This window comes from Pseudophryne corroboree, chromosome 4, assembly GCF_028390025.1.
Source record: "Pseudophryne corroboree isolate aPseCor3 chromosome 4, aPseCor3.hap2, whole genome shotgun sequence".
NCBI classification, from domain to species: Eukaryota; Metazoa; Chordata; class Amphibia; order Anura; family Myobatrachidae; genus Pseudophryne; species Pseudophryne corroboree.
In genome coordinates, this window is record NC_086447.1 from 253,607,050 (window position 1) to 253,634,285 (window position 27,236).

Sequence of the window (27,236 nt, forward strand, 5' to 3'; positions counted from 1 at the left end):
GCCCCTACAACTGAGGCTGCCTCCCGTCAGCTCAAGCCCTCAGTTGTGACAATATCGACCACACTATCCATCTTCTGTCAGACCATGGGTGGATCCTCAACTTACAGAAGTCCCACCTGGAGCCAACTCAAAGGCTCCAGTTCCTGGGGATGTTACTGGATACTGTGGCCCAGAAGGTGTTTCTACCAGAGGACAAAGCGAGATGGAGATGGTCCGCATGATGCTCTGAACTACTCGAGTGTCCGCCCTTCTTTGCATACGATTATTAGGAAAGATAGTTGCCTCATATGAGGCAATCCAGTATGGGAGGTTCTATGCCAGAACATTTCGGTCGGATCTCCTGAGCAAGTGATCCGGATCGCATCTACAGATGCACCGGATGATTCGGCTACCACCTCAGGCCAGGATTTCCCTCCTGTGGTGGCTACAGTCCTCCAATCTCCTGGAAGGCCGGAGTTTCGGGATTCAGGATTGTACTCTCCTCACGACGGATGCAAGTCTATGGGGATGGGGAGCTGTCACACGAGGGGCGCAGTTCCAGGGCAGGTGGTCAGCCTATGAGGCCCTCCTTCCGATCAACGTTATGGAACTTCGGCGATCTATAATGCTCTGCTTCAAACCTCTATTCTGCTCAAGGATCACACGATCCATTAATCGACAAGGAGGGATAAAAAGCAGAGCCTGCATGCGAGAGGTGTCAAAGATACTCCTCAGGGTGGAAATAAATGCAAGAGCAATGTCAGCAATCTTCATTACAGGTGTGGACAACTGGGAGGCTGACTTCCTGAGTCATCACGATCTCCACCCGGGGGAGTGGGGGCTCCACCATCTGGTGTTTCAGCAGATCATCGACCGGTGGAGTCCCCAAAAATAGACATGATGGCTTCTCGGCTCAACAAGAAACTTCCCTGGTATTGCTCACGGACCAGGTACCCTTGGGCGAGGGCAGTGGATGCACTGGCATTGCCTTGGCCTTACCGGCTGGTCTACCTGTTTCCTCCGATTCCATTGCTCCCAAGGGGGCTAAAGTGAATCAGGGATCAGAGTATCCAGGCAATTCTGATTGGCCTTGGAGGGTGTAATACGCGGATATCCGGACATGTCCGTCGAAGACCCTTGGCCTCTACCACTAAGAAGCGATCTTCTTCAACAAGGACCGTTCATCTACCTGGACTTACGACAACTTGAGCGGAACATCCTAGCTCACAAGGGCCTTTCCAAGAAGGTTATTGCTACCATGGTTCAAGCCAGGAGACCAGTAACGTCAAAACACTATCATCATATCTGGAGGAGATATGTCTCTTGGTGCGAGGAACGCACGTATCCGCCTACTGAGTTTCACTTGGGACGTTTCTTACGTTTCCTGCAGGCTGGTGTTGATAAGGGCTTACGCCTGGGTTCCATTAAGGTCCAGATTTCAGCCCTCTCCATCTTCTTCCAGAAGAAATGGGCAGTGTTGACAGAAGTTCAGACCTTCTTGCAAGGGGTACTCCACATCCAACCTCCTTTTGTGCCACCTACGGTACCCTGGGATCTGAATGGAGTGTTGGAATTTCTACAGTCCTCCTGGTTTGAACCTCTGATGATGGTAGAAGACAAGTACCTCACATGGAAGACTGTGATGTTACTGGCCCTGGCTTCTGCTCAATGTGTCTCAGAACTGGGGGCCTTGTCGTGTAGAAGTCCACACTTGGTCTTTTACGAGGACAGAATGGAGCTCCGCACTAGGCAGCAGTTCCTGCCGAAGGTTGTCTCTGCATTTCACTTGTATCGGTCTATTGTGATTCCTTCCGGTTCTGGCGCTTCTGCTCCTCCGGAGGCATTGGATGCTGTGCGAGCCTTGAAAATCTATGTCAAGAGAAAGGCTTGGATCAGAAAGACGAATTCTTTGTTCGTACTCTATGATGCACAGAAAAAGGGTTGTCCTGCTTCAAAGCAGTCCATTGCTCGTTGGATTAGGCTTACTATTCAACAGGCCAGCCTTACCTGTTCCTAAATCTCTGAAGACCCACTCTACAAGACCAGTGGGTTCTTCCAGGGCGGCTGCCCATGGAGTCTCGGCCTTACAACTTTGCCGAACTGCTGCCTGGTCGGGGAAGAATACTTTTATGAAGTTCTACAAGTTTGATACCCTGGCCAAAGAGGATACCCAGTTTGGGCAGGCAGTGCTGCAGCAGTCTCCGCACATTCCCACACGTTCTGGAAGCTTTGGGACATTCCCATCATACTAGATTCCCCAATATCCCTTATGGATGCTAGAGAAAATAGGATTTGAATTACCTACCGGTAAATTATTTTCTCATAGTCCATAAGGGATATTGGGCGCCTGCTCAGTGCGTTTACTTTTCTGCAGGTTCTTGTTATATGGTTACCTGTTCAGCTGTTGCTGTTGTTGTTGCCAGCCATTGCTGGTTGTTATATGTTAGTGGTGTGCTGGTGTGTAAATCTCACCACTCTTTGTTATCGTATTGCTTCTCTCATATATGTCCTTTCTTCTTCGGGCACGTTTTTACATATAACTGCCTGTGGGATGGGGCATAGAGGGGAGGAGCCAGCACACCCAGTTGAAGAAATTTAAAGTGCACTGGCTCATTTGGACCCCGTCTATACCCCATTATACTAGATTCCCCAATATCCCTTATGGACTACGAGAAAAGGATTTACCGGTAGGAGATTTAAAATCCCATTTTTTTTATAAAGTCAAAGTAATTGTGAGAAAGGGAATAACTGAGGCCTTATTTGGGCCCAGGACCCAATTTTTGAAGTTAATACAGAGGCATGCTAGTGGATCCATGTTCAAAACGTAGAGTTAAGGAAAGATATGACTTTGCGCCAGAATTTTAAAACCTGACAACATGCCAAGAAACAATGAAAAAATTAGCATTAAGCATCTTACATTTAATACAATCTCCTGTTTCTGTATTAATCATGTGTTTACGTTGTGCACTCGCTATGTAAAGTGCTAGAGGTAGAGTGTCATGGGGTGACAGAAGGAGGGAGTACAAGGTTTTAGTTTCATATTTACGAGTTTCTATTGAATTAATGATAGACACTAAAGAATCAAGAGGTGACATAATAACGAAGCTGGAGATACTGATAAAAGTGACGATTACATAAACGATACTGTGCTGAGTACAGAGTAGGGAAGTATTTTGCCACATGGCTCAAAGATTTTCGTAGCTAAATTCAGACCGATGTCGTGCCAAGTTTTTTGAATGCTGGATTGAGGAGAGAAGGAAGAAAGTTGGGATTTCCCCATATAGGGATGTAGGGGGTATCAGTGTGCGACCTCCCAAGTTTCTTGTTTATAAGAAGCCAGCTATTGTAAGTGCCTCTGAACAGTATGTGATTAATTATATGTTGGGGGATAAGGCGAAGAGCAGTATGGAGTAGGGCTGCTGGGGCATATGAGTCAAATATAACTTTGTTCAAGTTCAAAGTAAGTCTAGGTGGATTTTTCCAACATCTAATCTGATATATATCTAAAGTGCGTCAAGAGTGAGTATAGAGCAAAATCAGGGATATTTAGCCCACCAACCGGATCTAAACAACTTGATTAAGGACATTCTGGGTCTTTTACCTCCCCATAAAAAGGACGACATGCATTTATTGATGGTAAGTATGTCTGATCTGTGGAAGGTACAAGAAAGCATTTGGAGGAAATAAAATATTTTAGGAAAGATAAAGCTTTTCAATACTGCAGCTCTCCCGAATAGGGATAAAGATAACTTGGTCCATTTATCTAGTTGTAACTTGATTTTTGAAAGGTGAGAGGTAAAATTCTTTTTGTAAAGGTTGCGTGGGTCACGGGTCATATTAACTCCTAAGTATTTTATGTGAGAGGACTGTAGAACAAATTGTGTCAAAATAGGAAGGGTAGCAAGAGTAGAAGAGGAGAGGGTTGTAATAGGTAATATTTCAAGTTTATTTACATTCATTTTATAACCTGATATACGGCCGTATGAGTTAATGATGTCCATAATCACTGGAATAGATATGGCTGGGTCTGAGATAAACAAGAGCATGTCATCTGCAAAAAGGGCAAGTTTAAATTTTGCACCTAATAATTGAATACCATGAAAATTTGGAGTGGACCTGAGTGCTAATGTGAGGGGTTCAATCACTAGGGCAAACAAAAGAGGGGATAATAGACTTCCTTGACGTGTCCCCTTATTGATAAGGAAAGGTGAGGAGAGAAATCTATTACAGGATATTTGCGAAGAGGTAGTACGGATGAAGGAAATAAAAGTAGAGGGAAAGCCAAATCTTTCCATAGTGGAAAAGAGATGTGACCAATGGTCGAGATCGAAAGCTTTTTCCGCATCTACAGATAGTATCAAAATCGTGTGCACTGCAGGGGGGACAGATAGAACGTGCAGAGAGAGTTAGATTTAGGTGGGTTATATTGTTTCTCTGCAGGGTAAATACTGGCTGCTTTATTTTTACACTGCAATTTAGATTTCAGTTTTAACACACCCCACCCAAATCTAACTATCTCTACATTTAGCACATCTACGATCAGTCACACTGACATGCAGGGGACGTCCAACACAGGGCTAGCCCACCCTGCATGTCAGTCCCTGCCCCGTCGTACAAGTACAAAAGCATCACACAGTGGCAATACTTTTGCACTTGAAGAGTAGCTCCCAGCCAGCGCAGCTTCTGCACGCTGGCAGGGAGCTACTCGTTGCTGCATGTGACGTCATGCAGCTGCCGCGGCCTGCCCCCCAACGGCTGACCAAATGCCACCGGCCCGCCCCCTCCCGCCCAGCGACTGCCTCTGCCTGTCAATCAAGCAGAGGCGATCCCAGGGCTACGGCAGCCATCGGCTGTCTGTCATGCGCCGGCGCACTGCGGTGCCAGTGCATGCGCAGTTCAGACCTGATCGCTGCTGTGCAAAAACGCACAGCATGATCAGGTCTGAATCAAGCCTTTAATGAAGCCTGTCTAATCCTGATGGATAATTTGTGGGAGAAAGGGATTAAGTCGTTCAGCGAGAATTATTTAAAGTAATTTACAGTCACAATATAGAAGAGAGATTGGTTGATAAGATCCAGGTTTAGAGAGGTCCCTCCCGGGCTTCGGGAGGACATTTATGATCGCAGAATTAAAATGAGGTAGTAGGGAATTATTCACTTGTATATAATTAAAGACTGAAACCAGTATATCATCCTGGTGTGCAGGGGTATCCTCCCTGAGAAAGGCCAGGGCGCCAGTCATGAAGATCCTAAAGTGGTCAGGGTACATGAGGGCAAACATCTGTTTTTCAGATAATAAACGTGAACATACTGGTGAGAATGCTTTGTGAAAACCTCTGTTAGGCGCCAGGGTCCGCTCGTCGGTGCGGCCCGGCGCCTAGCAACCAGGGACGCCGTGCGCGTTCAGCCGCCGGCTCCCTGGCAACGCTAGACGCCGGGCGCACAGAGCCGCTCTGACCTTAGCAACGGGGACGCCACGTTCAGCCGCGTTCCCCGTTGCTGGGTCTGTCCTAAATTACCTGATTATGTGCTGGCCGTGCAGCATGCAAGCTGCACGGCATTTCCATTGATTACCCTGTCTGGATCTTGATTGGAGGGTTCCTGAATAAAGGCACCCTCAGGACTTCTTACAGACGCCGGTGATAGCTTCCTGTTTGCCTGTGTCTGCTACAGAGAGTTTCCAGTCCTGCTCAATCCGGTTGTTCCTGTCCTCAGAGATCCTGTACTTGGAAGTTTGCCATCTATTCCTGGAGTCTGACCGAGCACCTTTAACATCCTGTGGTGTTCGTGAGTCGCGGCTCAGCCGTGTGTTGCGGCTTGTCCGCTTACTGTTTATTATTTAGTTAATTTGTGTTCTGGAGCTTTTGCGGAGGATTCCGCTCCCACAGATCCACTCTGGTATCCAGCGGTGCTGGATAGGAGTAACGGATCAGTGGTTCTTTGGTTGTCCTTTTCCCTGGCGGCTAGTCCGCACATACCTTTGGTTAAAGTTAGTTAGCTTGTAACCCCTGGCCTGGTTGCTTAGTCAGAGGGCCCCTTGTTATCACCCTGTCTCGGATTTCCCTTTGTCTCCCATTAAGACCTGCGGGGGCATCGGGGTTGGGCAGACATAATCCGCCCTTCGAACGCGGCTGCCATGGGCTCAAGCAACCATAGTCTCGCAAGGGATTTCTGATAACACGGGCGAGACAACGGAGTTAGGGCGCCAGGGGTTACTAGGCTCTCCTGCTCCCACAACCAGCATATCTTCCCAGTACTCAGACCTCTGCCATAAGATCTCTTCTGGTCTGGAGTACGGGAATCATAACATTATCACCGGCCAGACAAAAGAAAAAATTTAAATTAACAGGAGTTAATTTTTTCACTTATTCAGTTGGGAGATTTTGTCGGCCTCATGAATCCCGCCGGTATTGGGCCAAATCCTGGCCAGCTTCTAGTTAGTCAGATTCAAGAACTTACTCAGATGGTTCAGGATCTGTCCCTCCGGGTGAGGTCACAGGAAGATCTGTTACGGACTTCCCCGAGGGTCATCCCTGAACCAAAAATGCATCTGCCTGACCGTTTTTCTGGGGATAGAAAACAGTTTTTTAATTTTAAAGAGTCTTGTAAACTTTATTTTCGTTTAAGACCAGTCTCCTCAGGTACGGAGGCTCAGCGGGTTGGAATTATTATTTCTCTGCTTCAGGGGGATCCTCAGACCTGGGCTTTTGGTTTAAAGACAGACGATCCGGCCTTATCGTCTGTAGACGCCTTTTTAAAATCTTTAGGGCTATTGTATGACGACCCTGATAGAGAGGCGTCCGCTGAGAGTCAGTTGCGTGCTCTTAGACAGGGTAGGAATCCCGCAGAGAATTATTGTACGGAGTTTCGCCGTTGGTCGAACGACTGTGGATGGAATGACCCAGCCCTGCGCAGTCAGTTTCGCCTCGGCTTATCTGAATCTATAAAAGACAGTCTCCTTCAGTATCCCGCTCCTGAGACTCTCGATAAACTCATGGAGCTCTCTATTAAGATAGATCGTCGGCTCAGAGAGCGGAGGGCTGAAAAAGGGGCATCTGTCGGGTCTTCTCCTTGTGTGCTTTCCATTCCTGTAGACATGGAGGAGCCTATGCAGATAGGTCTCTCCAAATTGTCTCCTGAAGAAAGAACCAGGAGGCAAAATTCTGGTCTTTGTTTATACTGTGGAGGTAAGGGACATTTTGCCCGTAGTTGTCCGAACAAATCGGGAAACTTCCTGACCAAGTGAGTTGTGAGGGGGTTCACTTTGGTCTGCAGCTCATCTCCTCAAATAATTCACTGTTAGTTCCTGCTAAAGTTTCCTTTGGCAGCCTCTGTTCCTCGGTCTCTGCTTTTGTGGACAGTGGAGCTGCAGGGAACTTTATGGATTTAACATGGGCCAAGGCCTTAGGTATTCCTCAGTTAACCTTGGGTAGGTGTGTCACCATGCATGGTTTAGATGGGAGTCCCTTGTCCAATGGGGTTATTTCTCTAGGTACACCTCCTGTTTTACTCTCGGTGGGTGCCCTGCATTCTGAAAAGATTGAGTTTTTCCTTACTCATTGTCCAGCAGTTCCTGTGGTTCTGGGTCACCCTTGGCTGGCCTTTCATAATCCCATCATTGATTGGCAGTCGGGGGAGATCTTACAATGGGGTACCATCTGTAGGAAAGAATGTATTACGCTTCCTATCCGAGTAGCTGCCGCCGTTCCTGCACCCATTCCTGAGGAATATCAGGATTTTGCCGACGTGTTTTCCAAGGGCAATGCGGATATTCTGCCTCCCCATAGGCCTTACGATTGTGCCATTGAGCTAATTCCTGGTGCCACGTTGCCTAAAGGAAGGTTATATGCATTGTCTGGTCCTGAAACTGTGGCCATGAATGAGTATGTGAAAGAAAGCCTTGGGAAAGGTTTTATCAGGCCATCTAAATCCCCATTAAGTGCAGGTTTCTTCTTCGTAGAGAAGAAGGATGGTTCACTCAGACCCTGCATTGACTTTAGAGCTTTGAATAAAATCTCAGTAAAGAATACTTACCCTCTGCCGCTGATCTCTGTCCTCTTTGATCAGCTACGTTCGGCTGTGATTTTTTCCAAAATTGACCTTAGAGGAGCATATAACCTCATCAGAATCAAGTCAGGGGATGAGTGGAAAACAGCATTCAGTACTCAATCAGGCCATTATGAGTATCTGGTTATGCCATTCGGCCTGTCAAACGCTCCGGCAGTTTTCCAGGATCTCATTAATGATGTGCTCCGTGAATTTCTTGGAAGATTCGTTGTAGTCTACTTAGACGATATTTTGATATATTCTGACTCTGAAGAACAACATGTTACCCAGGTGCGTCAGGTGCTAAAGAAATTACGTGAAAATCACCTATATGCCAAACTGGAGAAGTGTGAATTTCATGTCACGGAGGTATCCTTTTTAGGGTACATTATTTCCCCTCGGGGATTCCGTATGGAACCGAAGAAGCTCCAAGCCATCCTTAGTTGGGCGCAACCCACCAATTTAAAAGCAATTCAGCGCTTTTTAGGGTTTGCAAACTACTATAGAAGATTTATTCACTCTTTCTCTGACCTAGTTGCTCCCATTGTGGCACTTACTAAGAAGGGAGCAGATCCTACCAATTGGTCATGTGAAGCTGAGTTATCTTTTCAGGCCTTGAAACAAGCCTTTGTCTCAGCCCCTGTCCTTAGACATCCCAACCCAGAATTGCCTTTCATTGTTGAGGTTGATGCCTCGGAGGTTGGAGTAGGGGCTATCCTTTCTCAGAAGGATCCAGATTCCCTTGAATTACATCCTTGTGCCTTTATGTCCAGGAAATTCTCATCTGCAGAATCCAACTACGATGTTGGTAACCGGGAATTGCTGGCTATTAAATGGGCTTTCGAGGAGTGGAGGCATTGGCTTGAAGGAGCGACCCATACCATTTCAGTTTTGACTGATCACAAAAATCTTCAATACATTGAATCTGCCAAACGACTGAATGCCCGGCAGGCTCGTTGGGCTTTATTTTTTACTCGTTTCAAATTCATTATCACCTTCAGGCCAGGTTCCAAGAATACTAAGGCAGATGCCCTGTCACGCAGTTTTCTTCCAGTTCAAGACAACAGTCCTGTTACTCCCATACTTCCGTCTTCAGTCATTCGGGCAGGCCTCACACAGGGTGTATTTACCCAGTTAAAGCTGCTTCAACATCAAGCTCCTGGAAATACTCCTGCTGGTCGTCTTTTTGTCCCTGAGTTTTTGAGAGCTACTGTTTTGGCGGAGTTTTATGATAGCAAGGTTGCCGGGCATCCGGGAATCGCTAAGACTTTGGAATTAGTCTCCCGCTCAGTATGGTGGCCTGGTCTTTCCAAAGACATTAAAGAGTTTGTTTTTTCTTGTCAGGTCTGTGCACAGCATAAAGTTCCCCGTTCTTTGCCTATAGGTCAACTTATGCCCTTGAATGTTCCCCTTAGGCCATGGTCGCATATCTCCATGGATTTTGTGGTGGACCTCCCTCTGTCAGCCGGATGCCGAGTCATATGGGTGGTAGTGGACCGTTTTAGCAAAATGGCCCATTTCATTGCTCTTCCCCGATTGCCATCTGCCCAGGGATTGGCAGTCTTGTTCCTCCGCCATGTTTTCAGACTCCATGGCTTACCCACTGATATTGTCTCTGACAGGGGTCCACAATTCATTGCACAATTTTGGAAGTCCTTTTGTGCTTCGTTGAAGATGAAATTATCATTAACCTCCGGCTATCATCCCCAATCCAATGGACAGACTGAGCGAGTTAACCAATCTCTTAAACAATATTTGCGTTTGTACTCGGCCAAACTCCAAAATGACTGGTCTGAGTTTCTTCCATTGGCGGAGTTTGCTTATAATAATGCCTGTCATTCCTCCACCAATGTGTCTCCATTTTTTGCAGTTTTTGGTTTTCACCCCAGAGCTAATTCATTTTTTCAACATTCCTCTGTCTCCTCTCTGGCCCTGACCTCTCATCTTAAACTTATTTGGAAAAAAGTGCACCTGGCTCTCAGAAAAGCAGCATTCCGGGAAAAAAGATTTTCTGACAGACTCCGGCGGCCGTGCACTTTTAAAGTAGGAGACAGGGTGTGGTTGTCGACTCGCAACATTAAACTCCGACAAACCTCAGCCAGATTGGGTCCTAGATTTATTGGACCATTTCTCATTATCAAAAAAGTCAATCCAGTTGCTTTCCGGTTACGCTTACCAAAAACTTTACGGATCGGAAATACCTTCCATTGCTCATTGCTTAAACCTTATGTTTCGTCCAGTAGATTTCCTCGTAGAATATCTCAGGGGAGATCTCCAGTAAATGTACAGGGTCAGCAGGAGTTCTTGGTGGAGAAGGTTCTCGATTCCAAGTTGTCCCGGGGTCGGCTTTATTTTTTTGTACATTGGAGAGGTTATGGGCCAGAGGAAAGGTCTTGGGTCCTGGATGAGGACCTTCATGCCCCAAGGCTCAAAAGGGCATTTTTTCGAGAATTTCCTCAGAAACCTGGCTTTAGGGGTTCCTTGACCCCTCCTCAAGGGGGGGGTACTGTTAGGCGCCGGGGTCCGCTCGTCGGTGCGGCCCGGCGCCTAGCAACCAGGGACGCCGTGCGCGTTCAGCCGCCGGCTCCCTGGCAACGCTAGACGCCGGGCGCACAGAGCCGCTCTGACCTTAGCAACAGGGACGCCACGTTCAGCCGCGTTCCCCGTTGCTGGGTCTGTCCTAAATTACCTGATTATGTGCTGGCCGTGCAGCATGCAAGCTGCACGGCATTTCCATTGATTACCCTGTCTGGATCTTGATTGGAGGGTTCCTGAATAAAGGCACCCTCAGGACTTCTTACAGACGCCGGTGATAGCTTCCTGTTTGCCTGTGTCTGCTACAGAGAGTTTCCAGTCCTGCTCAATCCGGTTGTTCCTGTCCTCAGAGATCCTGTACTCGGAAGTTTGCCATCTATTCCTGGAGTCTGACCGAGCACCTTTAACATCCTGTGGTGTTCGTGAGTCGCGGCTCAGCCGTGTGTTGCGGCTTGTCCGCTTACTGTTTATTATTTAGTTAATTTGTGTTCTGGAGCTTTTGCGGAGGATTCCGCTCCCACAGATCCACTCTGGTATCCAGCGGTGCTGGATAGGAGTAACGGATCAGTGGTTCTTTGGTTGTCCTTTTCCCTGGCGGCTAGTCCGCACATACCTTTGGTTAAAGTTAGTTAGCTTGTAACCCCTGGCCTGGTTGCTTAGTCAGAGGGCCCCTTGTTATCACCCTGTCTCGTATTTCCCTTTGTCTCCCATTAAGACCTGCGGGGGCATCGGGGTTGGGCAGACATAATCCGCCCTTCGAACGCGGCTGCCATGGGCTCAAGCAACCATAGTCTCGCAAGGGATTTCTGATAACACGGGTGAGACAACGGAGTTAGGGCGCCAGGGGTTACTAGGCTCTCCTGCTCCCACAACCAGCATATCTTCCCAGTACTCAGACCTCTGCCATAAGATCTCTTCTGGTCTGGAGTACGGGAATCATAACACCCTCTTGTAAATTCTACTGAGAGAACTTGAAATAGACAAATCCTCTTTTCCTCCCACATAATATCTTGCAGTTTACGAGATGCTTTCCAAAATGCGAGTTTATGCAAATTGTTCAGGAGGCGGAACAGGATGACTCTGGGTCTAGTGTCCTGCGGTCTAGGTGGGAAGCCAACTCTGTGTACTCTCTCAACCACTAGGTCCTTACATTCAAGAAGTTTGGGCAGGGAAATCATGACAAATTAAATTAAAGCTGGTCCTTTAATAGATTCAGATAATTCCAACGCCTTAATATTATTCCTTCTTGCTCTATTCTCAATGTCATCTAGCTTATTCCAAAGCTGATGATTCTCCCTCTGGAGCATTTTGATATCATATTGGGTGTTAGACATGTCGTGGCAAAGAGAACCAATTCTGTTCTCATCAGTAGAGACCCTTATGGTGAGTTGCTGTAGTTGCTGAGATATGTCAGAGACAGCCTTTGTTAACAGTGGTGTCATGGTGTTTGTAATCGCTTCCACCACTTCCCCATATGTGACAGGGGAGTCAGGAGAATGACATACTTGCAGAGCATCAGTGTCCTCAAGTGTGGCTTCAGCTTTCAAAGAAGCCAGGGTTGCGTGAGCAGAGTCCATGTCCGGCGCCATGTGATCGGCGCGGCGTTTCTCCTGTCTGGGTGCTAGCGGCTTTCCGGAGGCTGGTTGGGACAGGAATTTGTCCATCAGGGGCACGGGATGCTGGTGTAGTAAGAACCCGGGAGCAGGAGGCTAATATAAGCCTTTAAAAGGTTCTGGTTAGCGGGTCCCAGAGCGGAGCTGTGAGCTCAAGCAACGCCCTGCATGCAACTGGAACCAGAAGTCCCTTTATTTTATTTTTTTACAGTGGGACTATAGGAACAAGCAGGCCCATAAAGGCCACACATGTTGGTACTTGTGGTTATCCAAGTACTGGCATGTGGGGGATCCTTGCTGGGACCTGTAGTCCTCCTGTATACAAAAAATATTATTTTACAAATTCTAAATCCCTGAATGCTATCAACTCAGCACCCATAGCCTAGGGCTTAATGGATAAAAATCTATCTCAATCGATGTTGTGTTTCAGGGGTTGAAAACATATACAGATTATTGTTTATATTCATTTTTAAATGTTAGTAAATGTGTTTTAGCCCTGGAAACACAACATAGATTTAGATTGATTTGAAATCGATAAAAATCTTTGGAAACTGACCTGTAGTAACTATACCTCCAGGAGTCTTTTAGATGGTCAGTTTGTCTATTATACCATCATCTACTTTCATATGTGGGGTTCGGAACACTTACCGTTAAGATAAATCATGGGAGGGGAAGCAGAAAATTACATCATCTTATTTGACTTACTGAAAGGAAAAACAGCTGCTATTTATAGAGCAAAAGGGCCTGATGCACAGTGAGCAGTGGTGGATTTTACCTATGCGATGCAGGACAGCAACCCTCCAGCAAAATCCGCCACTTCAACTCAGTGTCAGTGAGCCAGACGCAGTCTGTGACTGCACTGGCTTCACTGTGACTGTTAGTGACTTCCTACCTGTCAGTCACAGACACTACAGGCAGTCCTACTGGGTGGTGTTTCCTCCCTCTGGGACTGCCAGACTGGCTGCGATAGGCCTTTCGTGCAACCTAATTCAGCTTCTATGGGCTGCAGCCGATACAGTCCATAGAAGCCGGTGTGTCAGGTCGCTGCTTGTGCGCATGCGCCGGTCCCAGCACCTGCTAGATCCATTACTCAGGTGATGGGACCCGGCTGACAGTGGCTCGGCTATCCTCTCCTCTACTCCAAGCAGCAGCAGTCCCCCTACTCCAAGCAGGTAGTAGCCACCGCTGACAGTGAGTATTATACCAGTTTGTGCATCGTGCTAAGAAAGTGTATGTGTGCATAGTCGCCCATGCAAATTTGCTGGATTCTGCCACTTACACCTACTTAATAGGCATTCTACTGTAGTTGATAATATCAACGATGATAATGGTCGCCAGTACAAGTGAACTGCTTGTGATTGGCTGACTATGAATACACTACTGATTCTGATAGGTACTTTCCTCCTTGCTCGAACATAGATTATGCTATTGTGTGCATATTTTACCGACTGGTTTTCTCTCTCTTTCTAATGGTGCCGAACTGCTTGTATTTTGCAATGTATACACCTCAGTATATGGGCATAAGTGCACTCTCTTTATGTGCAGCTTTTTTATTTAGCGGAAACTAAACTCATTTTTTGACAAGCTTTTCATATAGCCCTAAGCTTTCACTTCCATGAGAGCTCTGTATAAACAGTCAGCAGTGTGGGCTCCAATCAGATTCTACTTAACATTTATCTAGCTGCTTCTAGAAGATAATAGAGTGGTTGCTATGGGCAACATCACCAGTTCTAAAAAAAACTACCACCTTAGTAAATTTACCCGATTGTCTTTCTCCCAAGTTCTTAACCAAATATTTCTCATTTCTGGTTCAGGGAAAGATAATTATTGACCTAAATAAGAAGAAAGAGAAGTTGGAGAACTGCAGGTTTGTTCTGAATAATAAAATCAAGGAGCTGGAAAAGCAAAATGAGCCTTGGAAAAATGAGATCAATCAAATGAAGGAGCAGATCCAGGAGGTAACAATTCTGTTCCAGTGCTTTACTCAAACAAATCAAATCAAGTTTCATTTTTTCCCCTACACTGTACAATTATTTTATCATGTATATTTCTACTATTGTTCTACTATTAGTGTACTTTATTAGTGTAGTTTATAAGCACATTACATTGCAGAGGAATGTCAGTTTCACCTGGGTCATCCTCAGAGCCGGCCCTAACCAATATGATGCCCTAGGCAAGATTTTGGCTGGTGCCCCCTAGCACCACCGCTATTTCTGGAGGACATGCCTGGCATGAGTCAGCTGGCAGCTCTGCTAACGTTGGGGTGCCTTTTGTTTATGAAAATGCGTCTTATTTGCATTACTATGTGTCTAGGATGCACAAGCAGCTTCTGCTTATTAAAATGATATGCAACATACCTATATTCTGTGTGCGACTGCGGCTGTATCTGCATACAAAATGCTACATTACAGTGATTTCCACAGAATATAGGCATGCCGCATATCATTTTAATCAGCAGAAGCTTTGCCTAGTTTGCCTATGCCTAGGGCCGGCTCTGGTCATCCTCAACTTGTCTATTATCTTAGCTACAGTAATTTCCTTTTCTTCATCAGGGTACATAGTGTTCCACAGGTAAACATTGGGGTTGTAGTGGTGGATGAGAATTCGGGCACCAGTTAAAGCTTTCAAGCATATATCCCAGAATGCTCAGGTTCCCTCCTCTATAACCCCGCCTCCAGGCACAGGCAATCAGTTTTGAATTGGTGCCTGCAAAAAACAGGTGCACCGTGACAGTGGGGCTTCTACAACAGCCCCAAAAAGCTTTTTAATTTTTGTCTAGAAGAGATTTTTTTCTTTTCTTCTCTCTGGGCTGTCAGCGCTGTAAGTCAGTGTGACGTCAGTGCTGCAGCTCCATCACCCCCTCCCCCCGCTGGCGCCAAAACTCCCGCTTGGCCAGAGCCTCAGACGAGTACTTGCAGCAGGGGATACACGCGGCTTCTAGCACCGCTGGCTGTGGGGATCCAGGACTGATTGGCCAGCACTGGGGGGGTTGGGGAGCAGATAAGGGGACCTGCATTTAAATTGCGATCCGCCGTGGTCTAGGGAAACGGACTGCGACCCTGGACAGGGACCCCACTAGACCACCAGGGCAGTAAGGGCACAGGTCTAGGTGTGCATATACCTGTTTTATTAATGCCCATCAGTACCTGGGGTGGAAGACCAGCATAGGAAAGGCGGTGCTTGACCTGTAGCCCCTCCCCCAGCTCTGATCAGTGTTTAGGCACATACAACGCTGTGCACTTATATCTCATTGCATTTAGTGTGCAGGGTGAGTCCACTTTGTTTTACTGACATGTCTAACAAAAAGGGATGCAAACAGGCAGAATCCCCTGTGTTACTCTCATGCAGAGTTTGTTCAGCTGGGTTATCTGCGGAGGATGTCATACATGATGGCCTTTGTGCTAACTGTACACCTCCTAGTCAGTTCACTGCTCCTGCTCCCATAAAGGAGCCTCCCTGGGCAGCCTTTTCTATACTGTTGGGTACTTTAGTAGACCGTCTTATGCCTCCTATGGCACTACCTCCTAATATAGTACCAATTGTAAATCCGCCTGGGCAGATAACTTGTCTAATCAGCTGCAGTAATTAACACAGACTCTGACTAGACCAAAGGCTCTGACAGGGCATAGGCATGCCACTGGTTCCTCTAAGCAGGCTACCTCATCCTCCCAATCCCCAGTCCTCTCAGTCGTGTCATCTGAGGAGGAAGGTGAGCATACAGCTCTATCTCCTGTGCTGCAAAAGAGGAAGCTCCCATTTTGGTAGATATCCCTGCCTTTGTGGAAGCAATTAAACATATTCTTCAACTCACAGATGAGGAAGAACCCACACCGGTTGCTAAGAAAACAGATGTGTTTAAAAAGTAAAAGGTGATTAAAACTGAATTTCCCCATTCTGATAATTTCATGGAGATTAGATACGAGCCCTGGAACACTCCAGGTAAAAAGTACCCTCTGTCTAAGCATGCATTAGCTCGCTATCCTCCACCAGCAGCTATCTGTAACAGGTGGGAAACTCCACCTCCACTGGACTGTCATTTCTCCTGTCTGGTGATGTCATCCACATTTCTCCTGTCTGGTGATGTCATCCACTCTGCCTTTCACCACTGTCACCTCACTGAAGGAACCAAGAGACAAACATATTGTAAACTGTCTAAAATCTATGTATTCTATCACAAGGGCTATACATGGACCCAATGTGGCATTTTCCTGGGCCGCAAAGGCTATTGAAACATGGGTGTAGGCACTTTAGGAGGAATTGCCTCTGGATATGTCGGGCGAAGGCAGACGGTATCTGACTCATTTTAAAACTGCTTCTCATTATACTCATGAAGCTTTATCTGAGGCTGGCGTGTTGACCGTAAAGGCGTCTGCTACATTTGTACTTGCATGCCGTATTCTTTGGCCGGGTGTAGTATGGTATGCCAGCGGCCGGGCTCCTGGCGACCAGCATACTGGCACCGGGAGCCCAACCGCCGGCATACCGACAGCGTGGCGAGCGCAAATGAGCCCCTTGCGGGCACGGTGGCGCGCGCTATTTATTCTCCCTCCAAAGAGCTCGTGGACCCCCACAAGGGAGAATATCTGTTGGTATGCCGGGTGTTGGGATTCCGGTGTCGGTATACTGTGGGCCGGGATCCCGACATTCGGCAACCTGAAGACCACCCCTTTGTCCACGTTCTTGGAAGGTGGATTTAGATTCCAAGAAAACGTTAGAAAATCTTCCCTTTACGGGAAATACAGTATTCTTTTTGGGGAAGAGCTAAATAAAATTGTGACATCCATGGCTGCAGCCAAAACGGCCTTTTTACCCCCGAGCAATCCTACTCAGATGGCCAAAACTGCTACTTTTCTTCCCTTTTGTCCACAAGGAAAAGCTAAAGTACAGTCATTCCCTAGACAGTCACGCCCAGCTAAACCATCTAAGCCCAAGGCCAAGCAACCATGGGCAGCTCGACAAATTGCAGCAATATCTGACAAGCCTGTAGCCTGACGGAGCAGGCCTTCCCTTGGGGGACCTCAGGTTGGGAAGCCAACTTCTGCAACTTGCACAGATTTGGAACATGACCACTTCAGACGCTTGGGTGATAAAAGTTGTCTCTCATGGGTACGCTGTCTCATTCAAAGGACGTCTTCCTCAACAGTATTTCACCACAGGCCTCCATCGGATCCAAAAAGGCGCTAATTCTGTAGACTGTGGTCAGTTCACTCCTACATTCAGGGGTGATTGTGCCGGTTCCTCAGTCCCAACAGGGCAGAGGCTACCACTTCACCCTTTTTCTGGTTCCAAACTTGAACAAGTTTGTGAAATTTTCTAAGTTTTGCATGGAAACATTGCGTTCCATAGTTCTAGCTATGGAACCTGGGTACTTCATGGTTTCCCTAGATGTACAGGATGTGTATCTGCATATTCCTATTGTTCCTGCGGTTTGCTATTGGCAGCTAACATTATCAATTCCAGGCTCTGCTGTTTGGCCTGACTACGGAACCTCACATTTTTACCAAGGTCAGGACGGCATATCTCCGTCAACAGGGTATATGAATTCTTCCATACCTGGACGATTTGCTGATTCTGGCGAACTCACATGACCATCTCCTCAGTCATCTCCAACTAACAATGTCCTTCCTGCAAAACCATGGCTAGCTGATACATTGGAAGTAGTCCTCCCTTACTCCGTCACAAAGGATGGTACATCTGGGAGCACTTCTAGATACTTACTGCCAATGACTGTACCTATCACCAGACAAGGTTTTGAAACTGCAGAGCAGGATACTACACTTTCTTCACTGTCCTCTGGTATCAGTACATTCGGAAATGCAAATTCTCGGGCTGATGATGTCAACATTCGACATGGTCAAGTTTGCTCAGTTTCACTCCTGACCTCTGCAATGTCTGAACCTTTCCAGGTGGAACAGCCAACGCATCAGATCACAAATGATATCTCTGATTCCAGAGGTTCACCTGTCATTGACCTGGTGGCTTGAGGACCAGCAACTGAACAAGGGCCGTCCCTTCTGGGTCCCCAACTGGGTCTTGCTTATGACGGATGCTAGTCTTCGCGGCTGGGGAGCAGCGACCGAACAGCACTCGTTTCAGGGATGTTGGAACCAGGAAGAGTCTCACTTGCCAATGTGTTGGTGTTGAGAGCAGTGTTCAATACATTGACCTTAGCCTGCCCTCTACTACAAGACAGACCAGTTCATTCAGTCAGACAATGCCACCACGGTGGCCTATATCAATCATCAGGATGGCACTCGCAGCAAGATGGTGATGCAAGAGGTGTCCAAAATTCTCAGATGGGCTGAACATCATCTACCGGCCATATCAGCGGTATTCATTGCGGGCATACTCAACTGGGAGGCAGAATTCCTCAGTCATCAGGATGTTCACACCGGAGAATAGGCTCTTCACCCAGCGGTCTTTCAACTCCTGGTGGACAAATGGGGTCTACCAGACGTGGATCTCATGGCCTTGACACAATCACAAGTTTCAGGTCTTCAGATCACGAACCTGGGACTCCCGGGCAGCATTTGTGGATGCATTGTCAATCCTGTGGACCTCTCGTCTACCTTACGCCTTCCCTCCAGTATCCCTTCTACCTCGGTTTCTTCGGAAGTTCAAACAAGAAGGAGGAAACCTCATTCTGGTAGCTCCGGCGTGGCCCAGATGGCTTTGGTTCTCCAATCTCCAGGGCTTATCAGCGGAGCAACCCCTTCCACTTCCTCAGCAACATGACCTTCTCTCACAGGGCCCATGTCTCTACACGGACCTTGCCCAACTGTCTTTGACGGCATGGCTCTTGAATCATTGATCCTAAAGACAAAAGGATTTTTGGAGGGCGTCATTCAAACTATGCTTAAGGCCCGTAAACCGGCCTCTGCACGTATCTACTATAGAGTACACTTACTTCACTTGATGCGCTGCCAAGCATTATGATGCCATTAAGTTTCGAACCTCCAGAATTCTTGCCTTTCTTCAAAGAGGTTTGGACCTAGGCCTTCGTCTTGCCTCTCTCAAGGTACACATTTCTGCCATGTCTGTTTGGTTCCAACGCAGGATTGCCTCACTACCTGATATACACACATTTCTTCAGGGTGTTAATTGCATTCAACCTCCCTATGTCCCTCCTGTGGCTCCATGGGATCTCTCTGTTGTGTTGGACGCTCTTCAGGAGGCCCCCCTTCAAACCTCTTCAGTCGGTGGATCTCAAATTGCTGCCAAGACTCTTTTCTTGCTTGCTATTGCTTCAGCTAGAAGGGTATCAGACTTGGGAGCACTATCCTGTCATCCCCCTTCCTGATTTTTCACCATGACAGAGCAGTTCTCCGAACCAGACCTGGTTATCTCTCTAATGTGGTTTCTTCTGTTCACCTTAATCAAGAGGTTGTGGTTCCGGCCTTTATATCTTCAGACTTGTCGGCAAAAAAGCATCCACTGGATGTGGTTTGGGCTATACTTATATATGAGGAACTTACTGCCTCTATCAGACGTTCTGATACTCTTTTCTTTCCTTTTTAATTTCACAAGCATGAATGGCCTGCTAATAAGCAGACGCCGGCTAGATGGATTAAATTGATAATTGCACATGCTCACACTCGAGCTGACCTTTCAGTACCTGCTTTGATTTCTGCCCATTCTATCCGGTCTGTAGGACCTTCATGGGCGGCACACCGTGGGGCGTCCGCCGTACAATTGTGCAATGCGGCTACGTGGTCTTTGGTACACACATTTCTTAGGTTTTACGCCTTTGATACATTCACCTCCCAGGATGCTTCCTTTGGACGCCGGATTCTCTTATGCTCTCAGGCGCGTCCCCTTGAAGTACTGGTTTAGGACATCCCCGATGTTTCCCTGTGGAACCCTATGTACCCTGATGAAGAAAAGGAGAGTTATGGTAGACCTACCTTTGTTAACTCTCTTTCTTCGAAGTACATAGGGTACACAGGCACCCAGCCTGACGCGCATGGTCTCTCTGTGTTTTTGCGGCAATCGCCCCTGGTTCCTTTCTCCTGTCCGTGAGAATGTGTTCTTATATGCCTAACATCTTTCTTCTCTCCTTTCTGCTTTCTGCATTAAGCTGGTTAACAAAACGTATTGCTTGTGCCTGGAGGCGGGGTTATAGAGGAGGGAAGCCGAGCATTTTGGGATATGCTTGAAAGCTTTACCTGTTTGGTGCCCAGATTCTCATCCACCACTACAACCACAATGTTTCCTTGTGGACCCTATGTACTTCGAAGAAAGAGTTAACAAAGGTAGGTCTACCATAACTCTCTTTATTTTTTAATACTATTACTGTGCCTTGGACTTCTGCCTATATATCTATGGTGTACAAAGTAAGCTTACCTACCAATAGCAAAGGGCCCCTAAATGTAATTCCAGATGGAAACAGAGTTGCAGCATTTCCACAAGCAGAACACACAGTTGGATCTGATTAACGCAGAACTGAAACAGAAGCTAAATGCAGAACACCGTGAGATGCAAAAGGAAAGACAGAAGGTGAGTCAGAGCCAGCATACAGCAAGCGCCAGAAGTACAGATGTTCTGTGAGGATCTGATAGTCCCAGGCGTCTTTTTTGCTTATTTTTACCCAGAAATGCATCTTAGTCACAATGTAATGTGACTAGGACGTACCAGTAGACTGTGCTGATCATGTTAATATGCAACATTTGTATATCTGTGTGCGACAGTCTCTGAATTTGTATTCAAAGTGCTGCAAAGCAATGACTGCTGTTTTCTTCCATTTTAAGTTCCATTGTGCATTTGCACACAAATATGCAAGTGTTGCATATCAAATTAATCAGTATAGTTTAATGGTGTGTCCTAGTCACATTGTATTGTGCCTAAGACACATTTTCAGATAAAAAGGCACAAAAAGGATGGCCAGTGCTAGCAGAGTCGCACAGGATCTGCCAGCTACCTCGTGGCAGGTGTCTTGTGTCACATGGTGTATTGAGGCTAGAAGTATGAAGACATATTTGTACGAGATACAGGTAAAATACTGGCTGTCGGGATCCTGGCGTTCAGGAGACCGATGCCTGAATCCCGACAGCCGGAGAAATACCACCAGTAGGAATCCCGACCTCCACGCCACCAACAGAGTGTGAATATAACCTGTGGCGGGCAAAGTGAGCTTGCGAGGGAACTCGATGCCTCGCTGCCGGGATTCCAGCAGACGGGATGCCGCTGTCGGTATACTGACTGCCATCATCCTGTCTGTCTGTAAAACATACCGATTCCATTTGTACAATGAATTACATCACATACATCAAACTGTGGAAATTGCATCTGTTTCATTATTCAAATTTCCATCAGTTTTAATTTGTTGTTATATTCTTATTTTAAAGTAAAACTGGTATTCATGTCTTTCTGCAGGTTCGCAATATTGAAGCCATCATTAAACGTTTCAAGGTTGATCTGCATCATTGTGTTGGACTTATCCAAGAGCCTAAACAGCTGAAGAACGCCATCCGGAAGTTGTACACAAAATACGGGCAGGATGGTGATGCAGTAAGTAGATCTATGTTATGAGCAGGGTTCAGAACAGTTCAGACAATAAGTGGCACCCCAGGTCTGGACTTGTCTGGAGGTGATAAAGGCCTGAGGCACAGGGCTGGCACTAATGTTCGAACAAACATAGACAGTCACTCATTCAGTGTTATTAATGCCCTCCCAGCACGCCATGCAGGATGCTAGTGCATGGGTCTGGGAGCTAGCCAGCAAGAAATTCAGATATCCTTCCTACAGCCATATTCTATCACAAACCACCTGAAGATCCTCCCACATTACTTTCCATTCTTCTACCGTAACCTACATGCAGGAATGCTACAAATGTAATATTTTACTTATGTATTGTTTTCTATTACATGCTATATTACAATACATGGGCGCTTGTTCCTGGGGACATCTCCATGGCACATGCTGCAGGGGGTAAGGTTAGGGTTAGGCTACGGGGAGGAAAGGCTAGGTTTAGGCTGCAGGGCACCGCTGGGGATGGTTAGGGCTAGGCTGCGGGGGTTAGGTTAGGCTTCAGGAAGAAGGGGTTAGGTTTAGGCACCACCGGGAAGGGTTAGGGTTAGGCTGCGCTGCGCTCGCCATGCTTCGGGCACACTATTATATTCCTCCTCCATGTCCACAGGGATGGTAAAGTATGAACAAGGCAGTTTCAATGAAAAACTCATGTAGATTTTTCGACTTGTCGACATTTTAAATTTAGTTATTTTGACCACGTCGACATTTACAATGTTGGTAATTTGACCATGTTGGTATTTTGACCTTGTTGGTATTTTGACCGTCGGTCAATGGTTGTCGGTATTTTGACCGTCGGGATTTTGATTGTAGGTAAGTTGACTGCATCCCCTTCATGATAATATATAGAAATGTCTATAAAAGCATATAAATATAGAATATCCTTTCAAATAAATAGAAATAGCATAAACATACATGGGTAAAGTGTCTGCTCATACAGTATAAAATAACCTGTTATAAGAACCATTTCACCTCAAAATCACAGTTCAATCTATTTGGAACCAGGGTTTTCACCTCATGAATAAATTTCATTTCCGTCTGCGTTAATGTTGTTCCATCCATTCTGTCCTTCAATGGCTCTTTTTTTATATCTGTCTATGGCATATTTTATAAATCTGCAAGAACAAATATGTTCTTCCTTAAAATGATTGGACAGGGAGTGTTTGACATATACCTTTGTAATATTTCTTACAAGCTCAGACCATCTCTCTCCCTCAATGATGTAGAGGTTCTACCAATGTATTGCAGGCTTTAATTTAAATATATGCAATTCTTGATATTGCAAGTAATAAATTCTTGAATTTTGAAAACTTGTTTAGTGGTAATTGAAACAAAATGTTCCATTTTACAGTACTTGATTGTTTCATGTGGGATTTGAACATCATACACAGTCCATATTTATGGAAACCTATGGTTTTTATGCTGCCTTTCCTTTTTGTTGGAATAGCACTTCTAACAATATGATTTTTAAATTGTGCAATTTCCTGTATATACTGTAAATAAAGCTTGGTCGGGGAGAAGGGTTCCAAGTACTGTGTTCATTTTTAAAAGGTGCCAGTGTTGTTTGAAGATTTGTTACACTTTCTTGTGTTGGCCATATTGTAGGTGGTAATGAAGGGCAGTTTAACGTTTTCCTTATTGTCTGCTTTATTTTTATATTTCAAAAGATAGTTTCTTTCAATCTGAGATATTTCTTCTATGGTCTGATCAATTGCTCTCTTCGAATAGCTCTTGGTCACAAATTTGTGTCTTAAACACATCTCTAATGCTTGTTCCTTTAAACCAGGGATGTGGAACCTTCGGTCCTACACATCCCATCATGCCCTGCAACAGTTTTAGCATGGCCAAATAGCAAAACTGTAGCAAGGCTTGCTGGTGTGTGTGTGTGTGTGTGTGTGTGTGTGTGTGTGTGTGTGTGTGTGTGTGTGTGTGTATGAGTGTATATATATATATTATACAGTGCCTTGCTAAAGCATTCAGTCCCCTTGGCTTTTTACCTATTTTGTTACATTACAACCTGTCTGTCACAACTGAGGGCCTGAGCTGACGGGAGCCAGCCTCAGTTGTAGGGGCTGAGGTGTAGTGAAACCTGGGAGGTTGTATCAGACCCCTGGACATGTAAGTTACACGTAGAGAGATTGACCGAAGGCGTGACCACGACAACCAAGATAAAAGTCAATGATGTTTATTTGACAAACTCCATGCAACACAGTAGTAATAAAAGAGAAACGTAAAATCAGCAGTAATATAACACAGTTCCTGGGTACTACAGGATGGCAATGGCCACAGGGCTCTGGTAGAATGGGTACAGTTCTTATTGACCTCTAGATGGAAAGTCCTTACCAGACCCGACTGTAGTAATGGAGATAGCCCAGGATCATACCAGCTGATGTTCCATGGGAAGCTGGGCTGCTGTAGATAAAGTGGCTGCTGTGGGTACTGGTTGGAACCAGACAGATGTAGACACGGAGTGGATACTGGATGGAACCAGCCAAATAATAAATGAAGCTTGAGAGCGAAGAAATACAAATGATAAATGAAGCTTGAGAACGGTGAAATATTAGTACCGGTGGTAAATGGAAATCTGCAGAAATGGTACCGGCACTTTAAGAAGAGCTGATCTCTGCTGGAAGCTAAATGCTGGAAGCAGGTGAATCTGTAGCTGGAAACAGATGAGTCCCAAAGGACTGGAGAGTCAGGCTGCACCGCAGGTGGTAGACTGGAGCGGGTCTCTTTAGTGGAAGCTTGGAGACAGGAACTGGAACCCGGAAAACAACCACAGGAGAGAGACAGACTGGAACAAGGTATGACAAACAAAGCACTGACGATTTCCTGGCCCAGGCACAGGATACTTATACCTGCAGCAATGCAGGCATTGGCTGGGCAATTATGCAGATTTCCAGAGGCAGTGGATTGGTGGAACTGAGACATGTGATTGGATCCAACATGGCTGCGCCCATGTTAGAACTTGGAGGGAAAGCTGGTTTGGAAACCATGTGGAAACATAACAGTAATGGCGGCGCCGGCCGCAGAGGACAGGAGACGCCATGCAGGATTCAAACATGGCGCCGCTGTGACAGCGTCTCAGCGTGACAGGAGGGATATGCAGAATGTGGACACAGATGAGATCCGGCCTTGGAACGCTGAGCCAGCCTCAGGAGACATCTGAAAGGCAAGTAATGGCGTCCAGATACCCGGATCGTGACAGCACCCCCCCCTTTAGGAGTGGCCCCAGGACACTTCTTAGGCTTTAGATGAAACTTCGAGTGGAAATTCCGGACCAAGACAGGAGCATGGACATCTGAGGCATTGGTCCAAGAGCGTTCTTCAGGACCATAGCCCTTCCAGTCAGTAAGATACTGCAACTGACCGTAACGGAAACGTGAGTCCAGAATCTTGGCCACCTCATACTCGACTCCCCGTTGAGTCTGAACTTTAGGAGCTGGAGGAAGTGCAGAATGAAACCGATTCAGGATCAGCGGTTTCAACAGGGAAACATGGAATGTCCTGGGTATTTTCAAGAAGGGAGGTAACTGGAGTCTGTAAGCAACGGGATTGATGACTTGTTCAATTTTAAAAGGACCGATGAAACGAGGTGCAAATTTCATGCTGGGAACTCTCAACCTCAAATTCTTCGTGGACAACCATACACGATCACCCACCTTGAGAGCAGGAACCGCTCTACGCTTCCTATCGGCAAACTTCTTGTACCTGAATGAGGCTTTAAGCAGGGCCGCGCGGACATTCTTCCAGTTATTTGAAAACTGACGCAAGGTGACATCCACTACTGGAACAGAAGTTGCTGGAAGCATTTGGAATTCTGGAACTTTAGGGTGGAATCCATAGTTGATGAAGAATGGTGTTGAAGAAGATGAGGAATGGTATTGATTGTTGTGGCTAAACTCGGCCCAAGGAAGGAGTTGAACCCAGTCATCTTGGGAGGAAGACACATAAATGCGGAGGAAGGCCTCCAAGTCCTGATTCACCCTCTCGGTCTGACCATTGGTCTGAGGATGGTAAGCTGTAGAAAACTTTAACTTGACTTGGAGGGCTTGACACAAACTTCGCCAAAATTTGGCTACGAATTGTACTCCACGATTGGAGATGATCTCTTCAGGAAGACCGTGAAGTCGGAAGATCTCTTGGATAAACACTTGAGCCAACTTGGAAGCTGACGGAAGACCGGTGAGGGGTATGAAATGTGCCATCTTGGTGAACCGGTCAACTACCACCCAGATGGTATTAAACTTGTTGCACATAGGCAGGTCTGTAACAAAGTCCATCGACAAATGGGTCCACGGTCGACGGGGAATAGATAATGGAACCCGTTGCTCTGCAGGAGACTGGCGGGGAACTTTGTGTTGGGCACACTTTGGGCAAGAGGCAATAAACTCCTTGACGTCTTTCTTCAGAGTTGGCCACCAGTAGGACCTAGAGATAAACTCAAGGGTTTTCTGAATGCCTGTATGTCCGGCAAAACGGGAAGCATGGGCCCAATGCATGAGCTTCTTCCTTAAGACCGGCTTCACAAAACTTTTCCCTGGTGGGGGCGTAGAGTCCATCCCTACCGTGGAGAATGCCAACGGATTAATAATAGGATGCTTGTCTGAAGACTCTGACTCGTTTTCTTGCTCCCAAGAGCGGGAAAGGGCATTGGCCTTGCGATTCTGAGAGCCCGGACAGAACTGGAGTTTAAAGTCGAACCTGGAAAAGAAAAGTGCCCATCTGGCCTGACGGGGGTTAAGACATTGTGCGCCTTTCAGGTATAAAAGATTCTTGTGGTCGGTAAGTATCGTGATTGAATGAGAAGCTCCCTCCAACAGATATCTCCACTCCTCAAGAGCGAGCTTAATGGCTAGCAACTCCTGGTCGCCAATGGCATGTTGCGCTCAGCTGGGGAGAACTTCCGGGAGAAGAAACTGCAAGGGATGTAGATGGCCATCTTTAGCCCTTTGGGATAACACTGCTCCTACTCCAACGGAGGAGGCATCCACCTCTAAGATGAAAGGAGAGTCGGTGTCGGGCTGTTTCAGAACTGGTGCAGAGATGAAACGTTGTTTTAGAAGATGAAAAGCTTGCGTAGCTTCTTCAGACCACTTGGACGGGTTAGCACCCTTCTTGGTTAATGCAGTGATAGGCGCCACAATGGTGGAAAAGTCTCGTATGAACTTTCTGTAATAATTGGCGAACCCTAAGAACCTCTGGACCCCTTTGAGGGTTAAGGGTATCGGCCAATTCTGGATTGCTTGTAGTTTCTCAGGATCCATCTCTAGTCCGGAACCGGACACAATGTAACCTAGGAACGGAATGGATTTAACTTCAAAGACACATTTCTCCAATGTGCAATAGAGATGATTGACACGGAGACGGGACAGAACCTCCTTTACCCAGAAACGATGTTCCTCTAGATTATTAGCAAAGATGAGGATATCATCTAGATAAACCACGACATGGCGGTATAAGATGTCTCTGAAGATCTCATTCACGAAATGCTGGAAGACAGCTGGAGCGTTGCTCAATCCGAAGGGCATGACGAGGT

The 27,236-nt window shown here is 46.5% G+C and overlaps 1 protein-coding gene across 4 annotated transcripts in view; it reads left to right on the top strand.

Moving 5' to 3' along the window:
- LOC134909301 (cilia- and flagella-associated protein 57-like) overlaps positions 1-27,236 on the top strand; it is a 156,425-nt gene that overhangs the window by 114,163 nt on the left and 15,026 nt on the right. For all 4 annotated transcript variants that reach the window (XM_063916035.1, XM_063916038.1, XM_063916036.1 and 1 more), the window contains 3 exons: positions 13,987-14,130; positions 20,552-20,668; positions 21,545-21,679. In XM_063916035.1, coding sequence (XP_063772105.1) covers positions 13,987-14,130; positions 20,552-20,668; positions 21,545-21,679 — 396 coding nt within the window. The remainder of the gene's footprint in view (positions 1-13,986; positions 14,131-20,551; positions 20,669-21,544; positions 21,680-27,236) is intronic.